Source organism: Octopus bimaculoides, chromosome 3 (assembly GCF_046866305.1).
Source record: "Octopus bimaculoides isolate indiv1 chromosome 3, ASM4686630v1, whole genome shotgun sequence".
Classification (NCBI taxonomy): Eukaryota; Metazoa; Mollusca; class Cephalopoda; order Octopoda; family Octopodidae; genus Octopus; species Octopus bimaculoides.
In genome coordinates, this window is record NC_142930.1 from 31,107,401 (window position 1) to 31,131,410 (window position 24,010).

Sequence of the window (24,010 nt, forward strand, 5' to 3'; positions counted from 1 at the left end):
CATGCCACTCAGTCTAGGATGCCTGTGTGTGCAACAACAATTCCATTCAAGATGTGAGAGAGCATTGCTCCTTTGTGAGCCTCATCTGAGTGTAGTGATTAGTGTGGGGCTAGAATGTCAATAATTATCAGGAAATGAAGGACCTTCTGGCTCTGAAAAGAGCCAGTTGTTAGGATGTAGTACTAGCTATGTACTTTTACCAGGAGAGATCTTCAGTGAAATTATAAAGGTCTTAGTTGAGTAGAATGTATTGCAAGCAGTTGTCCAATTAGAATTAATGTAAGCTCAAGGTTGGAGGGAAACATAAGGGAAGAATTTCAAGCAGTATAGTTCTTGAAGTATTAAGTATATGATTGGAAGCAATGAGTAACTGAAACAGATAAGGAGATTGACAGTAAATCTGTATATCATGTGAAGTTTGTCTAGTCCAGACAATGATGGGTAGTAACAATATGTAATCTGTTATTAGCAACATTCAATATTAATTTATCAGACAATATGCTCAATCAAGCAACACTGCTTAATCAAAATACTCAAAAATTTTGGCTAAGTGAAACTATACTTAATATTAGGCATATTATATAAAACGACTAACAGTTGAAGTAGTAGTAGTGATACTGGCAGAGTCATTGAAGAAAACAATAAGCAACAAAGTAATCAAACAGTAAAAAATGCATATAAGAACTTGCAACAATATAACTGTAATCATGACAGTAACCACACTTACAAAGAAACTAACCATATACTTATGTTCTCATTGAAGTACACTTGTATGGATCCAGACCCAGCTATCTATATTTATATCAGCTGAAAGTAACTGAAGTCAGGTAGGTAAGAGAAAAGGGAGAGAGAAAGACAGAAAAAGATAACTAGATGTAAAAATACAAGGTGGAATATTTTAACAGAGAATTATTGATCCTGGTAGTAGTCAAAAGGCAAATCAGTGGAGCTGGTGCTTGGCAGTGAGGTAAAAAGAAAAAGATGACAAAGATAAAAACAGTGTCAAGATGAAAATCAATTGCTTCTCCTATTTTTTGAATTTAGAATTTTTTTTTTTAAACTGCAAGCAGTTTAATCAGAGACTACCTTTAAAAAGTCATATATTTGTCAAAAATCTTTCATGAAAATATAACAAACATTTGGAAACTGGAATTTTTTCAAATTAATCCAAAAATAGATGTTTTGAGCAGATACTTTCTTTGTAAAGCAGTTTTAACTTTGATGAAAATAACTGAAGTGGTAACTGGTCAAAATTATTCAGAAGACTGAAACTATGTTGACCCAATGATGAATCACAAGACTAGCTTTATTGATTGGTAAAAATGCCACATTTTAACAACCAGGTACAGCTCTCAGATTGGTGAGTTTGTGGTAGCACTAAATCAAGAAAGGAGGGAACAAAAGAATCAGTTGTTCATTGCTTCAACAATTATCACCATCTCCAAATTATTAAATAACCACCAATGGAAAGTTAGGTCAAATGTATTGACTACTACTACTACTACAATAGATCCAATATGACCAGCTTTTTACAGACAGCTTAGATGTCAGGGCACTGAAATCCTGAATGGTCACTCAACTAACAACAAAACTTCCTCTACCATCTTGAAAAAATGGGACACATAGGATAATGTATTCCTATATATATATATATATATATATATATATATATATATATAAAAGATGGTCAAGGTTGGAATGTCACTGAACACAGCTTGATGAATGCTTATCTGTGGTGAAACAATTGCAGTACATCTTGCACCATCATATTTTGTGAAAGTATGTTGCTGATTAAACTGGAATCATGTACCATATCCATTATATCAATATCTACTAATCAATGATGGGTTTTCTATACAGTGTCTTTGTGCACATCTCAGACTTTAATGCAAGAAATATTGCTTGGCTCACATATACTTTGTGTATCCTCCACATACGAAGTTAACATCAGAAAAACTCTGACCAGAGTTCAGGTTCAATGAAGAATTAATTGCACATTGTTACAGTTTTTGAAATGCTAACAGAAAAGTTTAGGATTGGTTAACCCTGAAAACATTTCTATGGTGCTGATTCAATTCTTATGAGGAAAATGTCAAAGAATTCATGAAAATCATTTCAAAGCTGTAAGAATAGTTTAGAGTCTGAAGGTCTAAAAATAACATAACAACAACCAAAATACTTGTTTCAAATGGGAAATATACAATCTCAGAGACATCTATGAAGGTGACTTTGCTTGATATGTAAAAATATAGTTAGGACCTCAAAACTATAAACTCTGTGCAAGCAGTTGCTTTTTTTGTTTGTTCTTTCTTGAGCCATGCCTGACTCATAAGGGCTGCTTTCCCAATTTCATTGGCATATAGGTTCCCGACATGGACATGATGCCAGTCTATTGCAAGTGAACTGCTAGATGCTGTGCAAGTAGTAGGTACATAACAAAAAAAAAAAAAAATGCAGTGATATCTCTGGCAGGATTTCAGATATAAACAAGTATATGTGAAATGAAGTCATGAACTTCTCACAGAGCTCAGTAGACATAGTTGATAGTTTTTGCTACTCATATTATCCAACAGTCAGTGGCGGACAGGCCAGGTTGCCAGCTTTCCCGATGGCAAGTTGGCCCCTGTGCCATTAGAATATATGGGGGCCCATCCCCTCAAGTTTCAGAATTTTTTTATTCACTCCCGGAAGAATGCATTAATTATTTCAGCCTCCCTGTGTTTGTAGACAGTTGAAAAGAATACTTTTAACAGAAAAAAATTAAATGATAGCATTATAGTTGCAGGTGGGCCCCCTTAGTCCCCTGGCAACCAATATTTTTAGACTTAGTCTGTCACTGCCAACAGTACTGAAGGTAGAAATAGTGAAAGCATAATTGTATGATACAGGTAAGAGTTAGAGAAATTCAATGTTCTGTCGCCAACCAAGTTTCTCTCTTCGTGGAAAAAAAAAATTCAATACAAAGTATATCTGAGAAGTGTGATTCTAACTGGTAAGATACTAACAAAGATTTGTGGAGGTGGGTGAGGAATGAGGCAGGATTTGTTGAATGGGTAACGAGAAGCTGCATAAAATGCACCAGTATATTAAGCAGTTTAACATTATATATGTGGGGAAACAATGTCTTGGTAATACAAATGGACTACAAATGTTGGGTGAAAATGTTCCCTGTTGTCAATTATAGAGAGTACCTATGAAAGTAAAAGTTTGGGGAAGATATGCGAAAAATAGTGAGCATAGAGCTCAAGATGTTGAGTTTCTCAGAAGAAAAGACACAACAGAGATAATGATGTAGAAATACGCTGTACTTCAGACCTAATTGACACATGCTGGTATGAAATAAGGAAAATTAAAATGGTGATATTCATGATTGCTATGCTGTATTTTGCACTTTGTCATTTTAAAAAAAATTTAATGTTATGGTAATTTCTGTACAATATCTTTACTGACTCAGAGGAAATGGAAAGGACAACTACTTATGGAATCTTGGAAAAGAAACCTAGTCATGCAAGTCAAAATAGGAGGGATAAAGTTATGTTTAAAAGAAAAGCGGCTCTTATGTGAAACTGTAGTCTAAGGTTACTTGCTTACAGGAATTACTTCACAATTTTCATTTCTTCTGTTCCTTTTACAGTGAGGTTGCAGTTCCACTTAACTGAAGGGAACAATGTTGATTACTAATTCCTAAATGCCAAGAAATACAATGCAAACACAGCTAGAATTCCATTGACAGCATGTTGAGAGTGAATTGTCACCTCTCTACAGCTGGTGATTCATTTTGACTCACATCATGCTTTTTATTTTATGAGAAGTGCATCTAGTTGTAGAAAGCATTCCAAAGCAGACAGTGGCGCATAATGCAGTCCTTGAACCTGTCAAACCATCTAACCTATGCCAGCATGGAACACATGTTAATGATGATAATTAGTAATCCTGTCCTAAGCTAACTACAACAGTTGAAGATAGGGAGTAATAAGAATGTGAGAAACTAAGTTTAGTCATTAACTCTTTAGCATTCAGATTACTCTGTTAAATATAAAGCTTATTTATTAACACTGTTTTGAATAAATCATGCATTATATTGCAGCTTTGCAATTTCAACGACATGATTGTTTACTTTTAGAATGACATTATTGTAAGGTAAGTGTGAGAGGCCACATTTGACTTGTTTGGACATAAAACAGAATACTTGGGCAGGAAATGGTTAGCTGAAGGGTTAAGAGAAAATCTAGAAATGTGTGACAATTCATCTTTGCAATATAAACATAAGAATATTGTTTGAAAAAGTACTCTAATAGCTTAGTAATCTGAGGCAAAGAAACCTTAAATCTCCATATAAGCTGATACTAAACTCTATATGATGCATATTTTGATACACTTCAATGTTTAACTATTACCTGGTACAGAAATAAGTAACAGGAAATATTGGAAGAAAAGTAAGAAAAACAAAATGTCATGAACAAAAATGCTTGGAGTATGAGATAGATGTAGGGGATGATACACAATGACAAGGAACTATGCATATTTAACAAAGACATTTCTTCTCCAATATTTCATCTTTCTACAATTGTTTTTGAAGTTGGATGGACCACATTTGATATTCTGCAGCCAAGAATACTGACATATGATCCACCAGTCCTGTTCATTGTCTAGAGAAATGATTTTCAACTTTTATTTGATACATGGGATACTGAATATGGTATTGAAAGCATTATGGCACACCAACAGCATATAAATTATATTTTCTAAATAACAAGTATTAAAACAGAGATAAGTGAGCACAGTACTTTTTGACACAATGGAACATACATGTCTCATTGTTGTGTTGAAACACGTTTTCTAAATAACTAGGCATTCTCCAACTTGTCTCAAAAACTCATGACATACCTGTGGACTATAACATCACATTTACTAGGATAAAGTAGTTGGAAACATCTGGTCTAGTGGTGGTAGTTTATAAATTTCACTAGCTTTGACAGGAGCAGAGGCACTTAAAATGCCAATGTTAAAAATTTGTTGGTAATGGGATGGTTAAATCAAACTACAAACAAAATGGAAGGTGAAAGACACAAAGAGCAAAAAGTTTTAACCAAATATTAACGTATTTAATGATGTAAAGAAGAAAAACAGTGTAAAGAATACAAAAAGAAAATGAGATTTAGCAACATGATATAATAACAAAAACGGTGTCATAATATATGACGCTTGTGTAATTATTGTGAAGTAGGCAGTCTCCACACCAGACACATTTTGTTTTTATGAGAGACAAAGCCAAAAAAGACACATGCATACAGAAAAAAAAATCTATTAAGTATTTTTATCACTGTCAAATGATGTAAAGAATCATTTTGTAAATTTTAGAAGTAGATTTGAAGAAAACACATGCACACATACACACTTACCTCTGCCCAACTCCACATCGCAATTTTTTTAATCTCCATGATTACCAGCATCACATGTAGGATTGGCTAACAAGCAGTTTTCTTTAATGAATCATTATGTACTCAAAGAAAGTTTTCCTTTTCTCACAAAGAAAAGCAAACATTAAAAAAAATCTAAACAAAGGCTCTGGAAGTTGTACATGTAACTGAATACCTTTCAGAAAAGCAAACTGACCAGATTCAAACAAAGTCTGTAGATTGTTAAGGTCATAATACTTAAAGGACAATTATTTTTTTTCCTCAGTTCATTGTTAATCTTTCAGGACCTGACTTCAGCAAAAACTTTTTTTTACCACATTTTTTTAAAAGTCTTTCTCGCTTCCTGCTCAATTTCATGACAGTCCAAAATTGCTAAAATATTTCAGAGTATCAATAAGCCATGTCATTGTACGAAGAATTGCAAACCATCATTCCAAGCTTTATATCATTATTATAAATAGATAAAACTAAAACAAAAAAACCCAATGCAATAAAAGTAAAATAACAATGCTACTGTCCCTTCTTCCAACAAAAAAACCTAATTAAAACCTTATAAACAAAATTATCACATTTGTGGAAAAAAAGTTAAATTTTGGGGTCCAGAATAAATTTATAAAAAATACCCAGAAAAAAGTTATAAAGACATCATAAAGCAAGAAAATATCTTGTTCAGAATATACTTGGATTTTCTTGTATAGGTCTACTTAATCTAATGCAAAAAAAGCAAAGATATACGAGTCTTGTAGCTAACATCTGATTATCAATTTTATATATATTTATATATATATATATTAATAGCTTGTGAGGACTATGATCCAGAAATGTAGATCAGAAAAATAGAAACAAATCAGTTTATAGAGGTAAGTTATAAACATATAAAGGTAAAAATGAAATTTCTTATTAATTACCAAGAGAAAGAAGAAAAAGAAGCTAGCACATGCATACACATACATCTGTCAATTTAATACAACAGTTAAGTGGATTGAGTAAATAGAGTTGCAGTACAGGCAATCTGACTCCAAATGAAAGGGGTGAAAAAAAAGAAAAGCTGTATATCTATTGTTTCATAAACTAATCTAACAATCTATGTGCACACAAGTGTGCTACATTAACAAGCAGCAATGCATATGTGTAAAATTTGGGACTGTGAAAAATCTTGTCTAACAGGTTTCATTAAATTACATCTCATGCTAATTTTTTTTTATGCAGTAAGAAAAACTATTAAAAAAAACAAAAATTTTTACACTAGAACATGCCAATTCGAAGCATCCTGACTATCAATATGAATAGTTATCACAGTCTGTTATATAATGTTACACAACAAACTTATGGATAACTAAAACACAGATGACTCCGCATTACATATGAAAGTTCACAATGACTATCGAAATAGCAGTTAAATAAAGAACAAAAGAAAACAAAAATTAAAAAATCTAATAATTTAGAAATGAGTACATATTTACAATATTTGAATTTTTTTTAAAGACAATTTAAAAGATTCTTTTATACAGGTGGAATAAACAAGTTTCAATAAAAAGCTAGTTTCAAGCAATTTTCCAATTCTAACCTTACAATACTATGGATACTATCTACCTACACACACATTCATATACATATATAAAATACTAAACATATATATATATACACACACACATCTATATGAGTTGGGTAAACAATTCAGAAGAGGTGATATTATCAGTCTACATATTTTGCATAACCTCAGGAACCACTTCAGTTGTAAAGGTGAATTGTATTGGGATGATGAGCCTTTGAGATTATATAACAGCAACCCACAGGCAACCAGCCAATTTAGAAAGAACATATATTTTCTTTTAAGAGAATCTGGGCTGGCAAATCATCATACAATTAATTTAACATATTAACTTTGTCAATGTCACTTCAGACCTGACAATATTCTATATATTATCCTTACCTTAAACCAAACAAATCATTTCAATATATCCAAACATTCCAACCACATCAGGAACATTACTAGTAATTGAGATAAAAAATATTTCCATTAGACTCCTACATTTTTCTTAAATGGTGCTGTTTCTAGAAATAGCTTTAAGGAGAGAATTAATTACCAATGTTAATATCCAACATTACTCAAATAAATGCAGGAGACATACCAATATTAGTACAACCCACTCATCAACTTAATAGCACCAACTCCAGTTAATAGATGCTTCTTTACACTCCTCAAGGAAGACTTTCATACACAACACAAATGTTACTAGATATTTAAAAACATTATCAAGTTCTCTTATTCAACCACCAACAATTTTGCTAAAAAATCTTGTCATGTCTAACATTTCTAAACTCAACAACAATTCTAGTAAGTTTAGCATTCCATGTAGCTGCTCCAACCCCAGCTTGTCCCTGGTTGACTTTCACACACAGTTTACCAACACAATGTGAAAACAAAATCCACCTTGAAAACATATATCAGTATGAATTTGAATCTTTTAAAACAAAATGATATGTGCATTCATCTTTAGAAATCCCAGTAAATACAATCAATCACGGACTGCATATATCTGGGAACTTAACAAATCTCTACCATTCCAACTCAGCTGAAAATACATGAATAGAGTGTAATCATACTCTGGAAACAAGGAACCTTGTAACCTTTGTATGGCCGAAAGTTTGGTGATCTTATTTGCAAAGGTAACCATTATTGAAGAAAATTTCTGAGCTTTTTCCTCATGTCTGCATTAGGTTCTTAAGAAGTAGAGATATTTTAAAACAATTAACTACCCTGACTGCTAATGAATTCTGGATACCTATCGTTTAATTCAGTTCTCAATTTTAATCATTTCTGATTATTTCCCACAATTATCTTAGTTTTCCTGCATACCTTTTCATGCTAATTCCTTTTATTTCTTATAACAAGGTTTTATTGTCTTTCACCATCTTTATACTGTCAACTACTTTAGTCCTTTATCTATTTATTCATCATCATCATTCAACATCCATTTTCCATGCTGGCATGGGTCGGATGGTTTGACAGAATTGGTAAGCTAGGGAGCTGCACCAGGTTCCAACCCGATTCCTTCTATTATAAATATTCTTAATACTAAGATCAAGATTACTAATGCTACTTATTGTTCCAAAAATATTCACCTCCATGGATATAATGATGGTGACATTGACATTAATAATTTTTTTTTAAGTAATAGATTGTGTTAATATTACTATTATCATCAGGGTAGTGAAGTGATAGAATCATTGGAGCATCAGTCAAGCTACTGTGCTACAATTGTCCACACCCTGTGTTCTGAGCTTGAAAGTTGCTTTGGATTAACTTTGCTATGCGCACCTTTAAAGTCAGTAAAATATCAGTCAAGTGTTAGGGTTGTTTTAAATTGAAACCTCACCAAATTTTTAGCAATCTTTGATACAGTTATTAGTACTGCTATTGTTATCATTACTATCACCATCATTATTAGTATCTTTTATTATGATGATGAATATTGTTAGAGTTCAATGCATTGTGGTATTTTTCTAGCTCTCCTATGTTCTGAGTTCAAATCCTGCTCAAGTCAACTTTACTTTTCATCCTTCTGGGATCAATGGTATTGAATAACCATCCTTTCCCTCAAAATTGGTGGTTTGTGCCTAAATTAGGAACAATTAAGCATTATTTTTATGGTCATTATTATTGTCGATGATGATGTGATTGTGAATGCTGTCACTTATAATGATAACGATAGTAGTAATGATACTATTATCAGTGTTATTATTATTTGTAATAGTATTACAATGAATTTAATATTTTAAATCTTGTTTCTTAATTTATCTCCAGTCTTGAAATATACTATACTTAATTTCTAATTTATTTATTTAGTTACTTGAGCATATGACACCAAATATCTGCTCTTAAATTTCTCAAAGTTACAACAAAACTTTTATTGACAAACCTAGATTCCAATTAATAGAAGGGCACCAAAACAAACAATAATCAATAAATAAAAACAAAATACAAACACAATTATCCATTACAACTCTAAGACACTCCTAAAAATTCTTAGCCCATTCAACCATCTCAACTTGAATATTGATTTAGGTTGTACCCACTCTCTTCAGCTTTGATGTAAGTGGATATATAGATGTAGTCTTGCTGAATTGTTAAATTCACTTCACAACAACAAGGTTCAAGGTTGGATCCCACTGTGTGGCATCCTGGGCAAAAGTCATTTTCTAAAGCTTCAGATTGACCTATACTTCATAAGTAAAATTGGGTTGATGGGAACTGTATTATAGTTTGGTGGACTGAAGCTTTAATTCAGAAGGCACAACCTTGTCAGACACACAATCAAACAAATTCTGCCTGAAAATTACATCAATGATAGTGTCAGTGGAACACTCAGCCATTTACACATTAATTCAAGATGCCAATTATGGAATAATACTGAGTCCATTGCTTGTTACTAGGCTGTAGAGAAAAAAATTCACAGCCAAGCAGATGACATGCAATATTTTTTCTTTTTTTTAAGTTAAGAGGGAAGGTAAGGGCAATAGAAAAGTATACTTATACTGGAGACCTGGCACAAATACTTGTAACAGAAGATTCCATTAAAGGCACTCAAAGTGCCAGATTCTGCTGTTATTTCTGGTAGCATATTAAGTTTGCTACAGCTATCACAAACTTTCCGTTCTCATTTAACTACAACTGTATAATCAGGACATGTGACATTGTTTTTTGACCTATGTCTACTAGCATTATTGAATGATTGGCAGACATGAGCAGTCTTTTGTCTTTGGTTTGTAATGAGATTTGTCACAGATGATAGTTCTTTCATGTGGCTAACAAGACCAGCAATAGATGGATAAATGTTGTCACATACTGAACGTTTGCAGGGATTATTGCTATGAAGTTTCCTTTCCTTTTGTTTGGTTTAATTTTGCATACTGAATGATTTTCTTCAAAATGTATGAATGCTTTCAGTAAATTTTTCTTTATGATACTTTTAACTACAATAACTTCCTAAGTTTGCACATTAATATTGCTCTTCTTCAGATCCAATTTAAGAAGACCATAGTTCTATGAATAACAATAGTCTTTTCCCAAACCATAGTTCATAGGTAGAAGCTTTAGAATTGTTCCAAATGAGTTACATGACTTGCTTACTTCAGTATGTAAAATTGCAAGCAAGTTTCCATGCTGCTGTTCTGTGAAATTAACATGCAAGTGGTCGAACACTCCACAGACATGCGTACCCATAACATAGTTCTCAGGGAGATTCAGCGTGACACAGAATGTGACAAAGTTGGCTCTCTGAATTACAGGTACTACTAATTTTTGTGAGCTAAGTGGACTGGAGCAATGTGAAATAAACAAAGTGATGCGCCTGTTTGATGATGCTTTTGCTGAAAATACTCAACTGCTTAATGTTTTTAATATGGATATCTCAGCATCATTTAGTATATATTATTGAGATCAGAGAATATTGTGATATTCCAAAAGATTCTATTTATCTTGTCATCAAGATTTGCATCTGTGATTAATATGCTAGCAAGATATTTGAAGGAAGATAGTTTTTAAATTTATACCAAACAACATTATATTGGAAAATACATGAGGCTTTTCAGACAAATGCTGAATATAATAATTTTACCATGGTCTACTATAAGACTTAACCAATAAAATGTTGTCAATAAGAATTTAAAGATCGTTTCCATTATGTGTGACATTATTAGTCGTTAGCAAATCTAAAGGTGCCTTATTAGAGATAAGAAGTGATTCATAATTAAGATGTTGAATAATTTATCAATTATATGGCAGCAAATATAAATACCATTAAAGAAGCTTTGAAATTGATTATATAAAAAAGCTTTTGTGAAATATATGGAAAATCGAGTAAGAAGTCATGTCAATCAGCTTCACTTTATCACTCATATAGAAAAAGGGGCTAAGAATTCTTAATTAATATGAAAAGATTTGAGTAGGGAATAGATCACTGCTTAACGAATCTCCTTTGACAAATGAAAATATCATTACTTCCTTGCTCAGCAGGAAAACTGAGTGTTAGGAAGAAAGGATATCCTAACACTAAAAAAGCCTATCCAGAATTGTCACATGCACACATTAATACACACCAATATACATACAGGCACATATACAGACATAAAAACCTACATAAATACACACATTGTTTCCATTGCTTGGTCTGGAGGAAGAAGCAAAGTCTGCACATGCACACGCGCACACACACATATATACATTCATACATCACCATCATTTTACATTAAGTTTTCATGCTGGTACAGGTTGGACAGGTTGCCAAAGTTGCTAATCTAAACAGGTCAGAAGATTGTATATTGCCCATGAATTTCTTTTTTGGCTTGGTTTCTATATAAATATATATTAATGTTTGTTTTTAAGTTAATTATATGAAACAGTTGAGTAGTAAAATGAAGGACACTCAATATTTTAGCAGAGTACCATATTATTTTAGAAGGGAAGCTTCAAAGTTTTGTCATATAGGTAATGATAATGAGTAAACTCTGTGTGTGTGTGTGTGTGTGTGTGTGTGAGATTTTGCCAGACTATCCAACCCATGCTAGTGTGAAATACAAATGCTAAATAATGATATATATATATATGTTAATGATGATATTGTATCATGTAAATTGTCTGATAACTCAAAGGACTGCCTAGTTCTGATTTCTGCAACTGTTACCCTATATCAAAGCAAAGAGGCAGAAAAATACACACACACACGGCAGATTTCTTTCAGTTTCCATTTCCCAAATCTGCACAGAGGACTTTGGTTTTACTGGAGAAGTCTCCCTTCTATTAAGAAGGGAGACTTCCCCATATATGTAGCTATGCATATATAGATGCACATACATATCCATTACGTAACTCAATTGTGGAAGGGTCATTTTTGACATCAAATAAACACATTGAGCTGTTAGATTCATTTTCATCTAGATTTATTTCATGAGGTCACAAAATTTTCGTTAAACAACTAGCAGCTTGTCACTGATACAGTTCCAGAACAAATATTGATAATCAGTTTAAGCTTATTTATGGAGATTGACAGGGTTTTACATTTTTATCATTTGTTTATGTATTTCCTGTTGAGCTGAGAGGTATATAGTTTTGCATTTATGTAGAGTGACAACGTCTAATTATGTTAACTATAATGCAGGTAATATGGATGTAGTTTCACTGTATCTATCCATATAAAATTTGCTGTTAGTAAAATATGCAGAACTGATTTTTAAGAGCAAGGCAATATTCCTTAATATTAATATTGATGTGCTAGACCTTTTCCTAGTTATTAATACATGCTGTAAAGAATACCTATTTAAACAACCTACAGAACTCGTGTCCAATCTTGACCTAAGACAAGGCATACAGTGAACCATTGCCGTTTCTTTCAAAATGACTTCAAGCAAATCCTGAGTTGGTTGGACCAGAGCAATCCACTACACTTTAGATATTCACATTATAAGAACCACAGTTGCATGTGCATTTGGTGTTATTCTTAAAGCTACCTAAAAGAATTATACTTTTAAGTTTGAGAACAAATTTTATAAACAAATGAAATGTGATGCAATCAGAGTTGGAATTGTTACTGACATTACCAACCTTTGTATGGTGTAGCCAGATGGGCAATGAAAGTAGAAAATAGTTAAATCTAGCATTGTTCTCAATTTAAACTGTATTTTCCCTGCATAGAAGTTGAAATTTTCAGACAAAAAATTCCATGTGAAATGCAGCAGGATTTGAAAGAAAGTGAAGTTTGAATGTTTACATTACATATTTACATAATATATAATGTTGACTTTTATGCTGGAAAGTATAGAATCATTAACCTCATTGAAGTGAATCTTCATATTGACAAACATGTGGATAGAGAACACATGATGAATACTATATAGTACATAGCAAATTTCATCTGTTACTGACTACTCCTCTATGTACCTGAATAGCCATTTATCTGTACTGAACACAAATTATGAACAGAAATCATTATCATCAACAGTACACCAAAATCATACATACTACACATGCATTATAGACAACTTATGGTGAACCAAAAAAGATTTTGTAATGTTGGAAACTGTCAAAACAAATATTTTAGTAGCAGACTTAGCAAGAGTGGTAAGGAATGAGCTATTCATGTGCCAACTGCAAGAATGACGGAAATTCATTTAGTATCTTAGCTTAAAAAACAGTCAACAAGTTACACACTAGAAAATGGGCTCAAAGCATTATAAAGGAACAAAGAAAAGGTGTGATAATATTCTAAAAAATACAGATGGGACATGCCTTTTATGTGTAACAAGTTTGCAATAGGGTAGTTAGGGACAATAAGATAGTCAAGAACAGTATACCCTGTGACAATAAGAGCTTTGATTGTGTAATGTTTATAGACATGACAATAGTGAATTAGCTTGTAAATGTTGAAGTATCTTAAACGAATCTAAAATTATCTGTAAATCTTATCCTTTAGACAAGGTCACTTGTGAAAGTGGCAATGAAATAAATATATGCCAGAAACCCACATATCAACTCCAAGGTCATGAAGAGCTTTAAAGGAACATGTGCTAACCTCTTTGAAAATTATAAGGAAGAGACAGCATACATATTAATGAGTGATTCAGTGAACATTGGAACAATTAAAAATAAAGGTACTTCCATTTTTTTTACTAACATACACACACTATAGACAATCAATACAACGAATGTATAGCTACATATCCTTATGGCATAATACTTATACAAATAACTGAATCAGTTGACATACTAGAAAACATACCTAGTTCCAACTGTCAGTCCAAACGGGGCTAACAATAATGCACCACACACTGCAAAATACGTATACACATGTATGGAGTGTATGTATATGCATATGTGTACACAAAGTATATAATTATGTGTAATCACATTTGTAAGTTTATACAGATAGATGTCTGTGCTTATCAACATTTGCCCATCTCTCCAACTCTGCTTTGCTTCCCAATTTTTGTACACTTTTGAACAATTTAACCTATACATATAAATATATATATATATATAATTATGTGCAAAGACATTTATAAGTTAATACAGACAGATGCCTATAACTTTATCAAGATTGTCTCTTTAACATTATGCTAATTGCATACTAATTCTTTCCTTCTATTTAAAGTATAATTTTGAAATGTGTAACAGAACCCAATTTCTAAGACAATATAACAGTTTTATACATAGTAATTGAAAATGAGGAGGTAACATAAAAAAAATACAATAAATAAATGTGAAACAAGTAAAGAAAATTGGTAGAATGATGACATTTACCCTTTTGATACCAACCCTCCTGAAACTACTTCTGATTTAGTGATACAAAATTCCTTTAAAATGGTTAAAATGAAAACCTATAAAAATTTCATGTTAATTCATGTTTCAAATAGAAACTGAATAATGGGAGTTCTCTTACTAAGTTCTTCATTATTTTCAAATTTAACTGTAATGAAAGCAGTGCATTTCAACAGAAATATGGTAATGAAGGGGTTAATATACACTAAGTTGCAAACAAACAAACTGAAAATGATTACTGATGGCTGCTGTCATGTGGTCAGATGTCAATCTACATGAATACAACAAACCCATATGCCATTAAGCTCAACAATAAAAAGGGAACAAAATTAATAAAACTTCAGACATAAAAAACTGGCTTGTCATACTGGGTATTAAATAGTTGTAGCAGAACTATTTCAGTGACAAGGCTGCATTTGTGCTATGAAAATTCTGACAAACACATGAAATAAATTTTTAGGGAAATTAACAGCTTTTTATGTTAACAAACAGCTAGAATGGCTCAACATAGTTGCTTCAGTTTCAACATATGATCTTAAATCAAGTTATTACCACAACTCCAATATATATATATATTTTTCTAAAGAGACATACACATGTATACATATGATACGCATACCATAGAAATGTACACACACACTCCTTACACAGTCTAGTCACACATGAATGTGTGTGTGTGTGTGTGTGTGTGTGTGTGTGTGCGTGTGTATGCCTTAATTCTTCGAAACGCTGGAGTTTTAATGGTGGCAGCTGATGAAAGGGATGTTTCTATGTGGCCTGCTTGTTTGTTGCACCTTGTTTACCATTTTGTCCTTGTTCTTTTGCCACGTCATGTACCCAGTTATGTATCTATATGTACATGTAGATGAACGTATATACATACATGTACATATATATGCATATACTCATATATATATATATATATATATATATATATATATATATAACAAATAATATATATAATATATATATACACACTACATAAATATAGGGCGTATCTGTGCTATATAACATACCATCATCTGAAGATGATTTCAAAGAAAACTGTATTATAACTCCCATTTAACTAAATGATTGTCTGCAGGAAAAAGTATGAAGGAAAGAGGCTGTGCAAAGTTTACAATGCAAATGATAAGGTATATGCAAAAAGAAGGGTAATTCACTATTTTGCAAGACTTTAATTTATGGGGGAAGGGGAAATCTGATCTAATATCAAATTTTCTTTAGACATGACATCCTATACAGTTTAACCCCACCCCAACCTTTATAGACTATAAAAATCGATATTATTTCCTTATTTACTAGCTTAAAGGCTTGAAAGCCTTTAGCTAGTATAAATAAAGAAATAATCACTGCCTTTTTCTTTCTTTTTTTTTTGTGGAAAGAGAATATCCAAGACTACAATTATCTGATGTGGTGTCCTTCCATTGCAGTGGAGCATAAAGAAATCTGACTACTGTTTTTAGAAGATCTAGTAACCACGTAAATAAAACTGGTGAATGTATAGATAAATATTTTGGTCTACATTCTATTACCATCTCTGGATGGTAATCGTGAACACTGAGAATTCGTTTATAAACAATGTTACTTTTTGCACTGGAACAAGTCCACAAATGCAGCGGGTAACCAACCGTAATTCATGTGTTACTTTATCGATTCCAGAGAGACGAAATGCAAAATTCAACCTTGCCAGGATTTGAACTTAGAATCTAGAACAATGACATCATATACTGTAAAGCATTTATTCAATCGTGACGCGTTCTACCATTTCTGCCGCTTTCACTGCCTTCATATTAAAAAAAAAAATCGATCGTAACAGGGTAACTTTAACAACAGTAAATATATCAAATAGCAAAAAAAAAAAAAAAAAAAAAAAAAATTCGGTGAATGAAAGTTGAAAAAAGAGAGGAAAAACATGCACCCTTTTTCGTTTTCGCTTTTGTTGTTTTGCATTGTTTTTTTTATAAACATATCCAAACAAATGTCAATAGAGAGGGGAAAAAAGAACAAGAACAAATTTGAATAAAAACTAAGCAGTCATTCTACATCATACCGATGTTTCTTTAAAGTGTCTTTTCTGCATGACCCTTTTCAAATTCCTTCGCGGTAAGGTAGCCACAGCACCTGTTGATTCTCTGTGTCCTTTGTGCGGGGAATGTGGTAGCTTTTTTAGTTCTCTCCCCAGAAGAGAGACACTGCTGTGACGTCTGTAATTGCTATCATTCACTTCTTGCTCCAACAGATGTATGCTGTTTCGCCGTTTGTCCACCCATTCATCTATTTCCTTTTCTAAGTGCGACGTCCTTTTACGATGAAGGGACACCCACTTTTCTAAATCCGTTTCCCTATTTAAAGCACTCTGCTGACATTGACCAACCCATTTCTCTAAATCCCTCTCCAAGCTAGCAGCGTTCTCTCGCTGCTGGATCTCCCATTTTTCAAGGTCTCTATCCAAACTCACTGAAATATCATGATAGGGTACTGGCCATTTATGAAGAATTCGTTCTTTGTTCAGTATAGCAGTGGGACGCTTACACATCAATTTTTGAATATTTTTATCCAGACCAGATACATCCGTGTTCAGACCTTTCCATTTATCTACACCTGAATAGAAAGATTGATTAATTTTCGCCCATTTTTCGAGATCACGGTCCAAGCTGGAAGCTACATCATGCAATTGACTAGTTGTCCACCTGTTGAGTGGTTTATGAGATGGAGTGCTATGTTGGCTAGCCCACCTTTCTAGCTCTGCTAGGTGTGAGGCACTCCCATGATGTCCACTGCTCAGCCGTTCGATATCACCCTCAAGTAGGGACTCACTGGTCTCCTGTTGTAACGACCAGTTTGGGGTTTCCTCTCCAAAAGCAGAAACGGCATCTTGTTGCTGTTCCTCCCACAATGCCAAATCTTCCAGGGCAGACGCCGTACCTTGCAGGTCATCTTTCCCCTCCTCTTCCAGAGAAGAGTGGCTACACGGCTGCTCTTGATCCAGTTTCGGACGGCTCTAAAGTTACAGTCACACAACAAGTAACATAAAAGGATACATTTCCCACAAAAAGCTTATGACAGCTGATTTAACGACAATAACGCATCAGTCACTGTTTTGCTTTAATGGATAAGGTAGTACGCTTCACTTGAAATATAATAGTCAAACCTACAGGCACTTATTTCTCTCGGTCTCTTTTTCATAAACCCAAATTACAATATTTTTTATGGTAAACAGAAGTTACATTTATTAAAAAAAAAAAAAGTAAATGAAACAAAATACTCTGAAATTTCGGATTAAGATATAATTTCAGTGAACAAAAACTAAAAGTTCAAGATGAATGTATATAAGCAATGTTCGAAATTAGACCTCGATTTATTCTATTCATTCATTTCAACAAATGACAGCGTATTCCTTTTATCTTTGACTTTTTCAAAATATATCGATTCAACTTCTTATCGATAATAAAATGATTTTAAATGTATTATATGTATATATCAATGAGCTGTAATATTAATACATAATGCTAGAGACAATTATTAAAGTGTGGTATTAGAAATAAACGCAAGCAAAAACATTCCGCTCGGGGATTAAAATCGATCTCCGGTTTCAGTGAAAGTAATTTTCTTTTGTTCCAATAAAATTGCACAGAAGGAAATGTCGCCATCAATTTGGTCAGTAATTCCTGGAAAGCATCCTCTCAATCACTTTCAACAGAACATTGAATATTTTCGTCATATGAAAAAAGAGAAATGTGTTATGTCGATGTAAAAATCCAAATGCATGTGTACAATATATTGTTTGTTTTCAGCTATTTTCTAGAAGAAAAAGAATGTGGGAAGAATACAAGAAAAGAGAGGATTCTATTAACTTCATCGTCCAAAGTGGCTTTTGACTAAAATTAAAAAAAATAATCTGCTACAAACCACATGATATAGATTTGCAGGGAGAAAGTACTTCAGTAGGGTTTCCGGAATTTTCCAATGATCAAAGTGGGATAGCAGCATCACAGAAGTGATTCCTTTTCTTTTTAAATAAGCGGATTATGTTGAATGTTTCCCAAAAGACAGCGAATAACAGTAAATTCCATTACAAACAGGGAAAGAAGAGATGAATGAGGGAGATAAAATGCACCTGTAGTCAGCAGTGTGATTTTATTCCAATAACGGTATTGATAGTAAGAACAACTCTATTTCCAAATACATTCCATTCCTTAGAGCATGTTTAACTGATATTTCATTTACGAAAATTTGGTCCTTGTTTAAGTACCTTTCTCATCGTTTTTCTCATCCTTATATAGAAGCAGTGAAATATATAAATACATACACGGAGCTACAGCTTTACGAGCAAATACATTTTAGCTCATAACACATCTATATTAAAAAGGAGAGTGATACACGATAGAGAAAGATTAGCTTATGGCGAAAATAAGCTTATTGTTTCAAGCAGGTGCTGGCACGGTTCACTGTATTCCATTAATTGTTTGAAACTGTTATTGTTGTCCGAACAGTTATTCCAACTGCCGAAGGTAGGAACGACAGTCTGCTTTTATGATAGTTGTTAGGAGAAGTGAGCATGCGGTAAATGGCACAGACATCTCCCGCCATACTGCCTGCTGAGAGAGTGAGTGACAGCGAGCGAAGATAGAGAATGAATGAATGAATGAGAAGGAACTAGTGAGAGAATGAATGAATGAATGAGAGAGAGAGAAGCTGAGAAAACGCCAGTCGTCCGTGGAAAAACATACGAGGTAGAAAGAAATCTATTTGTTGACTGACGAATTTAATGAGAAAATTAATTCAGGATTTTTATTATAAAAAATATAGTGAGTCGGTGAGTTGGTGTTTTCTCCTCAGTCAAAAAGACAGAATATCAAGAGTGTTAGTGTGCAACTGAGAAATAAATTAGGAAGAAAAAGTGTAAGAGCTATAGCTACGGTAATATAATGTAATTTATAACTATCTTGGAAGTTATGAAAAGCAAACTGGAAACTATGGAAAGGAAAAAAAAAAATTATAGATGAGAAAATGAAGATATTTTAAACGATAGTAGCAAGTGTGATGTTAAGGTTGAGAAAGTGGCCGAAACCCAATTTGTATTGATAACACGAATTATATTTTGTCAATCGGAAGGAGGAAAATGAATCTTAGAACAAGCGTAGTTAACGACACTTAATTAGTTAGCAGTAGATCATACAGGGGTATTGGGACGATAACAGGCCAATGATATGTGCAGGAATCATTAGGTGCCAACAATTGTGCATACATTATTCCTACTCCTTGTCACAAACAGTTGACTGGGGGAACATTCATCAAGGTTGGAATTCAATCGTACTGGGTTAATGGGGAGGCGCTTACTATTTGTTTAATGCAGTACATGTGCAAATCACTGATTAGGTCACGAGTTCGCTCCCCCGTTTCTCATTAAATTCAACTATTTACTTCACAAGCAAACCAGGTAAGAAAAAGAATATGAACGACGGGGTGCTAGTGCGAACATTGAATCAATGAAAAATAACGTGAAGGTGATTTATATAGGATGAAAATCTGTAGATTATCAGTTAACCTCTAGGAAGAGTTTAACAAAATGAAAAATCTGTTCTATTCTCGGTATTGACGAATGAGTGATGACAATGATATATAAATAAAATATTTAGTCTGCTGCAACTATATAACTAAGTAAATAGATCTCCATTATTTTCAACAATTTCTGTGGTTCGATCAACTGAACTACTTATTCATTGAATAGCGTGTAAGTTACCGAGGAGTCCACAGACACGTGTACCTTTGACGTAGTTCTCAAGAAGAATCAGCGCAACAGTGTGATAAAGATAGCTCTTGAAATAATAGAGTGCATCAGACCGGCTTCCATACAGTTTCCGTCTACCCAATTTCACTTACAATGAAACATTTGCCGAAGATGTCAGGAAGTGAGATTGAATTTGGGACCTTACGACTGCTCTACGTAACAACTAGGCCATGCCTGCGTCCATACATTAATAGATTTTTAGTGATGACATATAACTGGAAAAATACTTAGTGATTTATAATTGTTCACCCCTCCTCCTTAGCCATTATAATACTCTTTTTACATAATATATACTTCAAAATATGGTATTTTGCCCAAAACCAATCCAAGTATCTAGACAAGAAATAAATGCTCAATATTTTAATTTTTCTTTACTTGTCAGTAAGACAAATTGACTATAATTGAACAAATGTAATACTGAATATTTCTTGACTTTGGAATTTTTATCCTGTAGCATCTGACCTCCAGTTCCAATATACTCTGTATTGTATAGCTTCATATTTCATAGGATGTAGAATGTTAACTTGCGCTGTTTATACTTCCCTTAAAACAATTTAGTAATGCAAAGTGCTTGCAAATGGAAGATAAGATAGATTGCAAACTTAAATTTACAAAGTTGTTATCACTGCAGCACTAATAACAAAGCCCATGAATAAATAGATTACAGGTGCAGGTATAGCCTTGCAATTAAGAAGTCTGCTTTGCATGGCACCTTGGGTATCTTGTACCCTAACTTTGGGTTGATTAATATCTTGTGAGTAGAAGTTGGTTGAGAGAAACTATACAGAAGATGCCATGATTATGTTGATATCTTTTGCCATATGTCAGCACAGAGTGTAAACACAGGTGAAAATCCAGTGCTCTTCAAACAAAGTCCTCTAAATTACATATGATCCCATGTCACTCTTGTTAATTAGAAATGCAGTGAACCACTCAATGATTAAATTGTTGGAAATTTTGTTAAACAATGACATCATTGTTCCATAAATTGAAAACAAAAGTATCTATAATTATAAAATATAATATAATAAACAAATGTAGAATGATTTTATCACCAATATAAATTTCTGAACAAGAATATAAATAATGGATTTTTCCATGAAGAGATCAAAAGTTCAAGGCTTTGTGATAAATACAAGAACCACAAATGGTCCACTTTTCATAGCACATTCCATTTCCCTGTAATGCATCACAACTATCTACTTACACAGCAGCAGAGAATTCCTATGACGGGTATAACTTTAAGAGGAATGAATTTTGCTCCCAGGTAAAATTATATGAAGATAAACTTTCCAGTGTCATTCCCATTACTGGAAGGACTAGGGTATCCAACATATGTATGTGTGCATAGTGAATATTTCAACAAACTTCGTTAACTTAGAAGAATAAATAAGGTAAAAAGGAATAAAAATAAAATGGACAATAAAACCTCCTCACAACCAGCAGCAAAAGCAAATGAACTGAGTAGTAACATAATATATATGATAGAAACATCATTACTCATTCTTATAATTCATGAAGTGGAATCACAATTGTAAAAAATAATGTTCTCAGGGTCAAAGTATGACCTTGATAGAAAAATTCCAGGTTGACATTATATATTAGGTTACGCACCTTTTCAATTACAGAAAGACTGTATTTTTGTAAATACATATCTCACATGGAATAGATTTCAACTGTATTACTACTGGAACATAGCAATATTGGAACCACCCAGAGTAATTAAATGTCATAAATATCTAAGGTACAGGATTTTATACATTCCTGTATTTCTGAAATAAAATCTCACTAGAATCAACTTTACTCTTCATCCTTACTGTCTCAATTAAATAATGGCAGGTACGTATTAGCATTGATTTAATTAACTATCCTGTCCAAATCTATGACTTTGTTTCAATTAGAAAAAATATATATGAAACAATATACCATATTACATTGTACAATGGAAACAATAAGTTCCATTTTATCAATGGCAATTGCTTACAATATTGCAGACAATGTATTGAAAAATTTCCTGGGGCAGGATATGCTATACTGGTTTCATATTACCTTACATAAGTATGAATGAAGCCTAGATATAGTTTGAGATTTATTTTATAGTCTGACATGTGCCCATAAATGTTACAAAATTATCTAAGTTGTTGGGCCCCAAAATTATCTTTAACTTTACAATCAAAATATAGTGTCTGCTGTAACACTAGCCACTATCAAAATAATGAACCATGTTGGTTAGAGTATTATTTCATCTTGAGGGAGTTGCTTACTTTAATATAATACTTCAATACACTGATTTTGTCATACATTTAAAGAAAGAAGAATTATTAAAATATTCTAATGTATTTCATAAATCTACGTCATATGCAGACAGTGCTCAGCATTTGGTCCTTATATGTAGCAAGGCTACTGTGTACACATTTCCACTCTGAGTTTGACACCAATTCTACAATCCAGTAAAAGTTAAATACAATAATTTAAAAAGTTAACACCTGTAAAAGCTTTGGTTCATAACTGCCCTTCAGATATTGTCAGATTAAGAGGTAAAAACTCTCTCTGTACATATTCAATTGTGAAATGGTTAGCAAATTCACTTCATGTAATAATTCACATTAGAAAACCTATCTAATGTTAGCTCCAAGAATTAGGAATTACTTGATCATAACTCAGTGCTAGAGTTTTACCAATACAAAGAGTTAATTAATGTGGAAACTGCATCTATGAAACTCCGATATTTATAGCTAGATTTACTTTTGTAAATTTTAACCATTTAACACACTTGTAATATGATTGTTGCAGTTTCTATAACCTTTAATCTTAGTATTCACAAGACAATTGACTGATAAGCTATGGAGCTAATATTGTGGGTTTGCCATATGCATCTTTCTCTCACATGAAAATTAGGTTGTAGTACAGCAGAATAATATTATAGACAGTATCTTTGATTTTGTTTCATAATTTGGATTATTTAAAGCATTTGTCATAGACATATTCTTTCTTTTTTAATAAGTTAGAATAGAAAGGTAGAGAAAAGTTCACTCATTTGTTTGCTGATATTTAAGTAATTCTTTCTAGATTGTGTTAACTGCTTAGAGTGAAGATATTGACAAGTGTATAGTAAGTAATATGCCATATTTGATAGCTTTCAAGGTGAACAAGCTTTATTTTGGTAACTATTTACACCTGATATTTGTAGTCCCCCATTATCAAATCATTTTCAAGTTTAATATATTCAGATCTTTATGAAATCTCACTATTTTTCCATTAAAAAACCCACAAGGCCTTTTAATACTGCATTTTGAATTAAAATACACATCATAAATATTTTATTTAAATTCTAAAATAATCATGAATTTAGATTGGTTCATATTGTGGGGTTTCACACAAAACAAAAGTTCAAGATCACTCCAATTATACAAATACAAGTGAAAATTACAACGTAGTTTTTGTTTAAATATAATCACATAAAATGAATTATTGATCAAT

The 24,010-nt window shown here is 32.7% G+C and overlaps 1 protein-coding gene across 1 annotated transcript in view; it reads right to left on the bottom strand.

Annotated features, from left to right (window-relative positions):
* Nucleotides 1-5,080: 5,080 nt before the first annotated feature.
* LOC149136493 (uncharacterized) overlaps nucleotides 5,081-24,010 on the bottom strand; it is a 60,905-nt gene continuing 41,975 nt past the window's right edge. Inside the window, exon 3 of the mRNA XM_089348762.1 lies at nucleotides 5,081-18,429. Coding sequence (XP_089204888.1) covers nucleotides 18,427-18,429 — 3 coding nt within the window. The 3' untranslated portion in view covers nucleotides 5,081-18,426. The remainder of the gene's footprint in view (nucleotides 18,430-24,010) is intronic.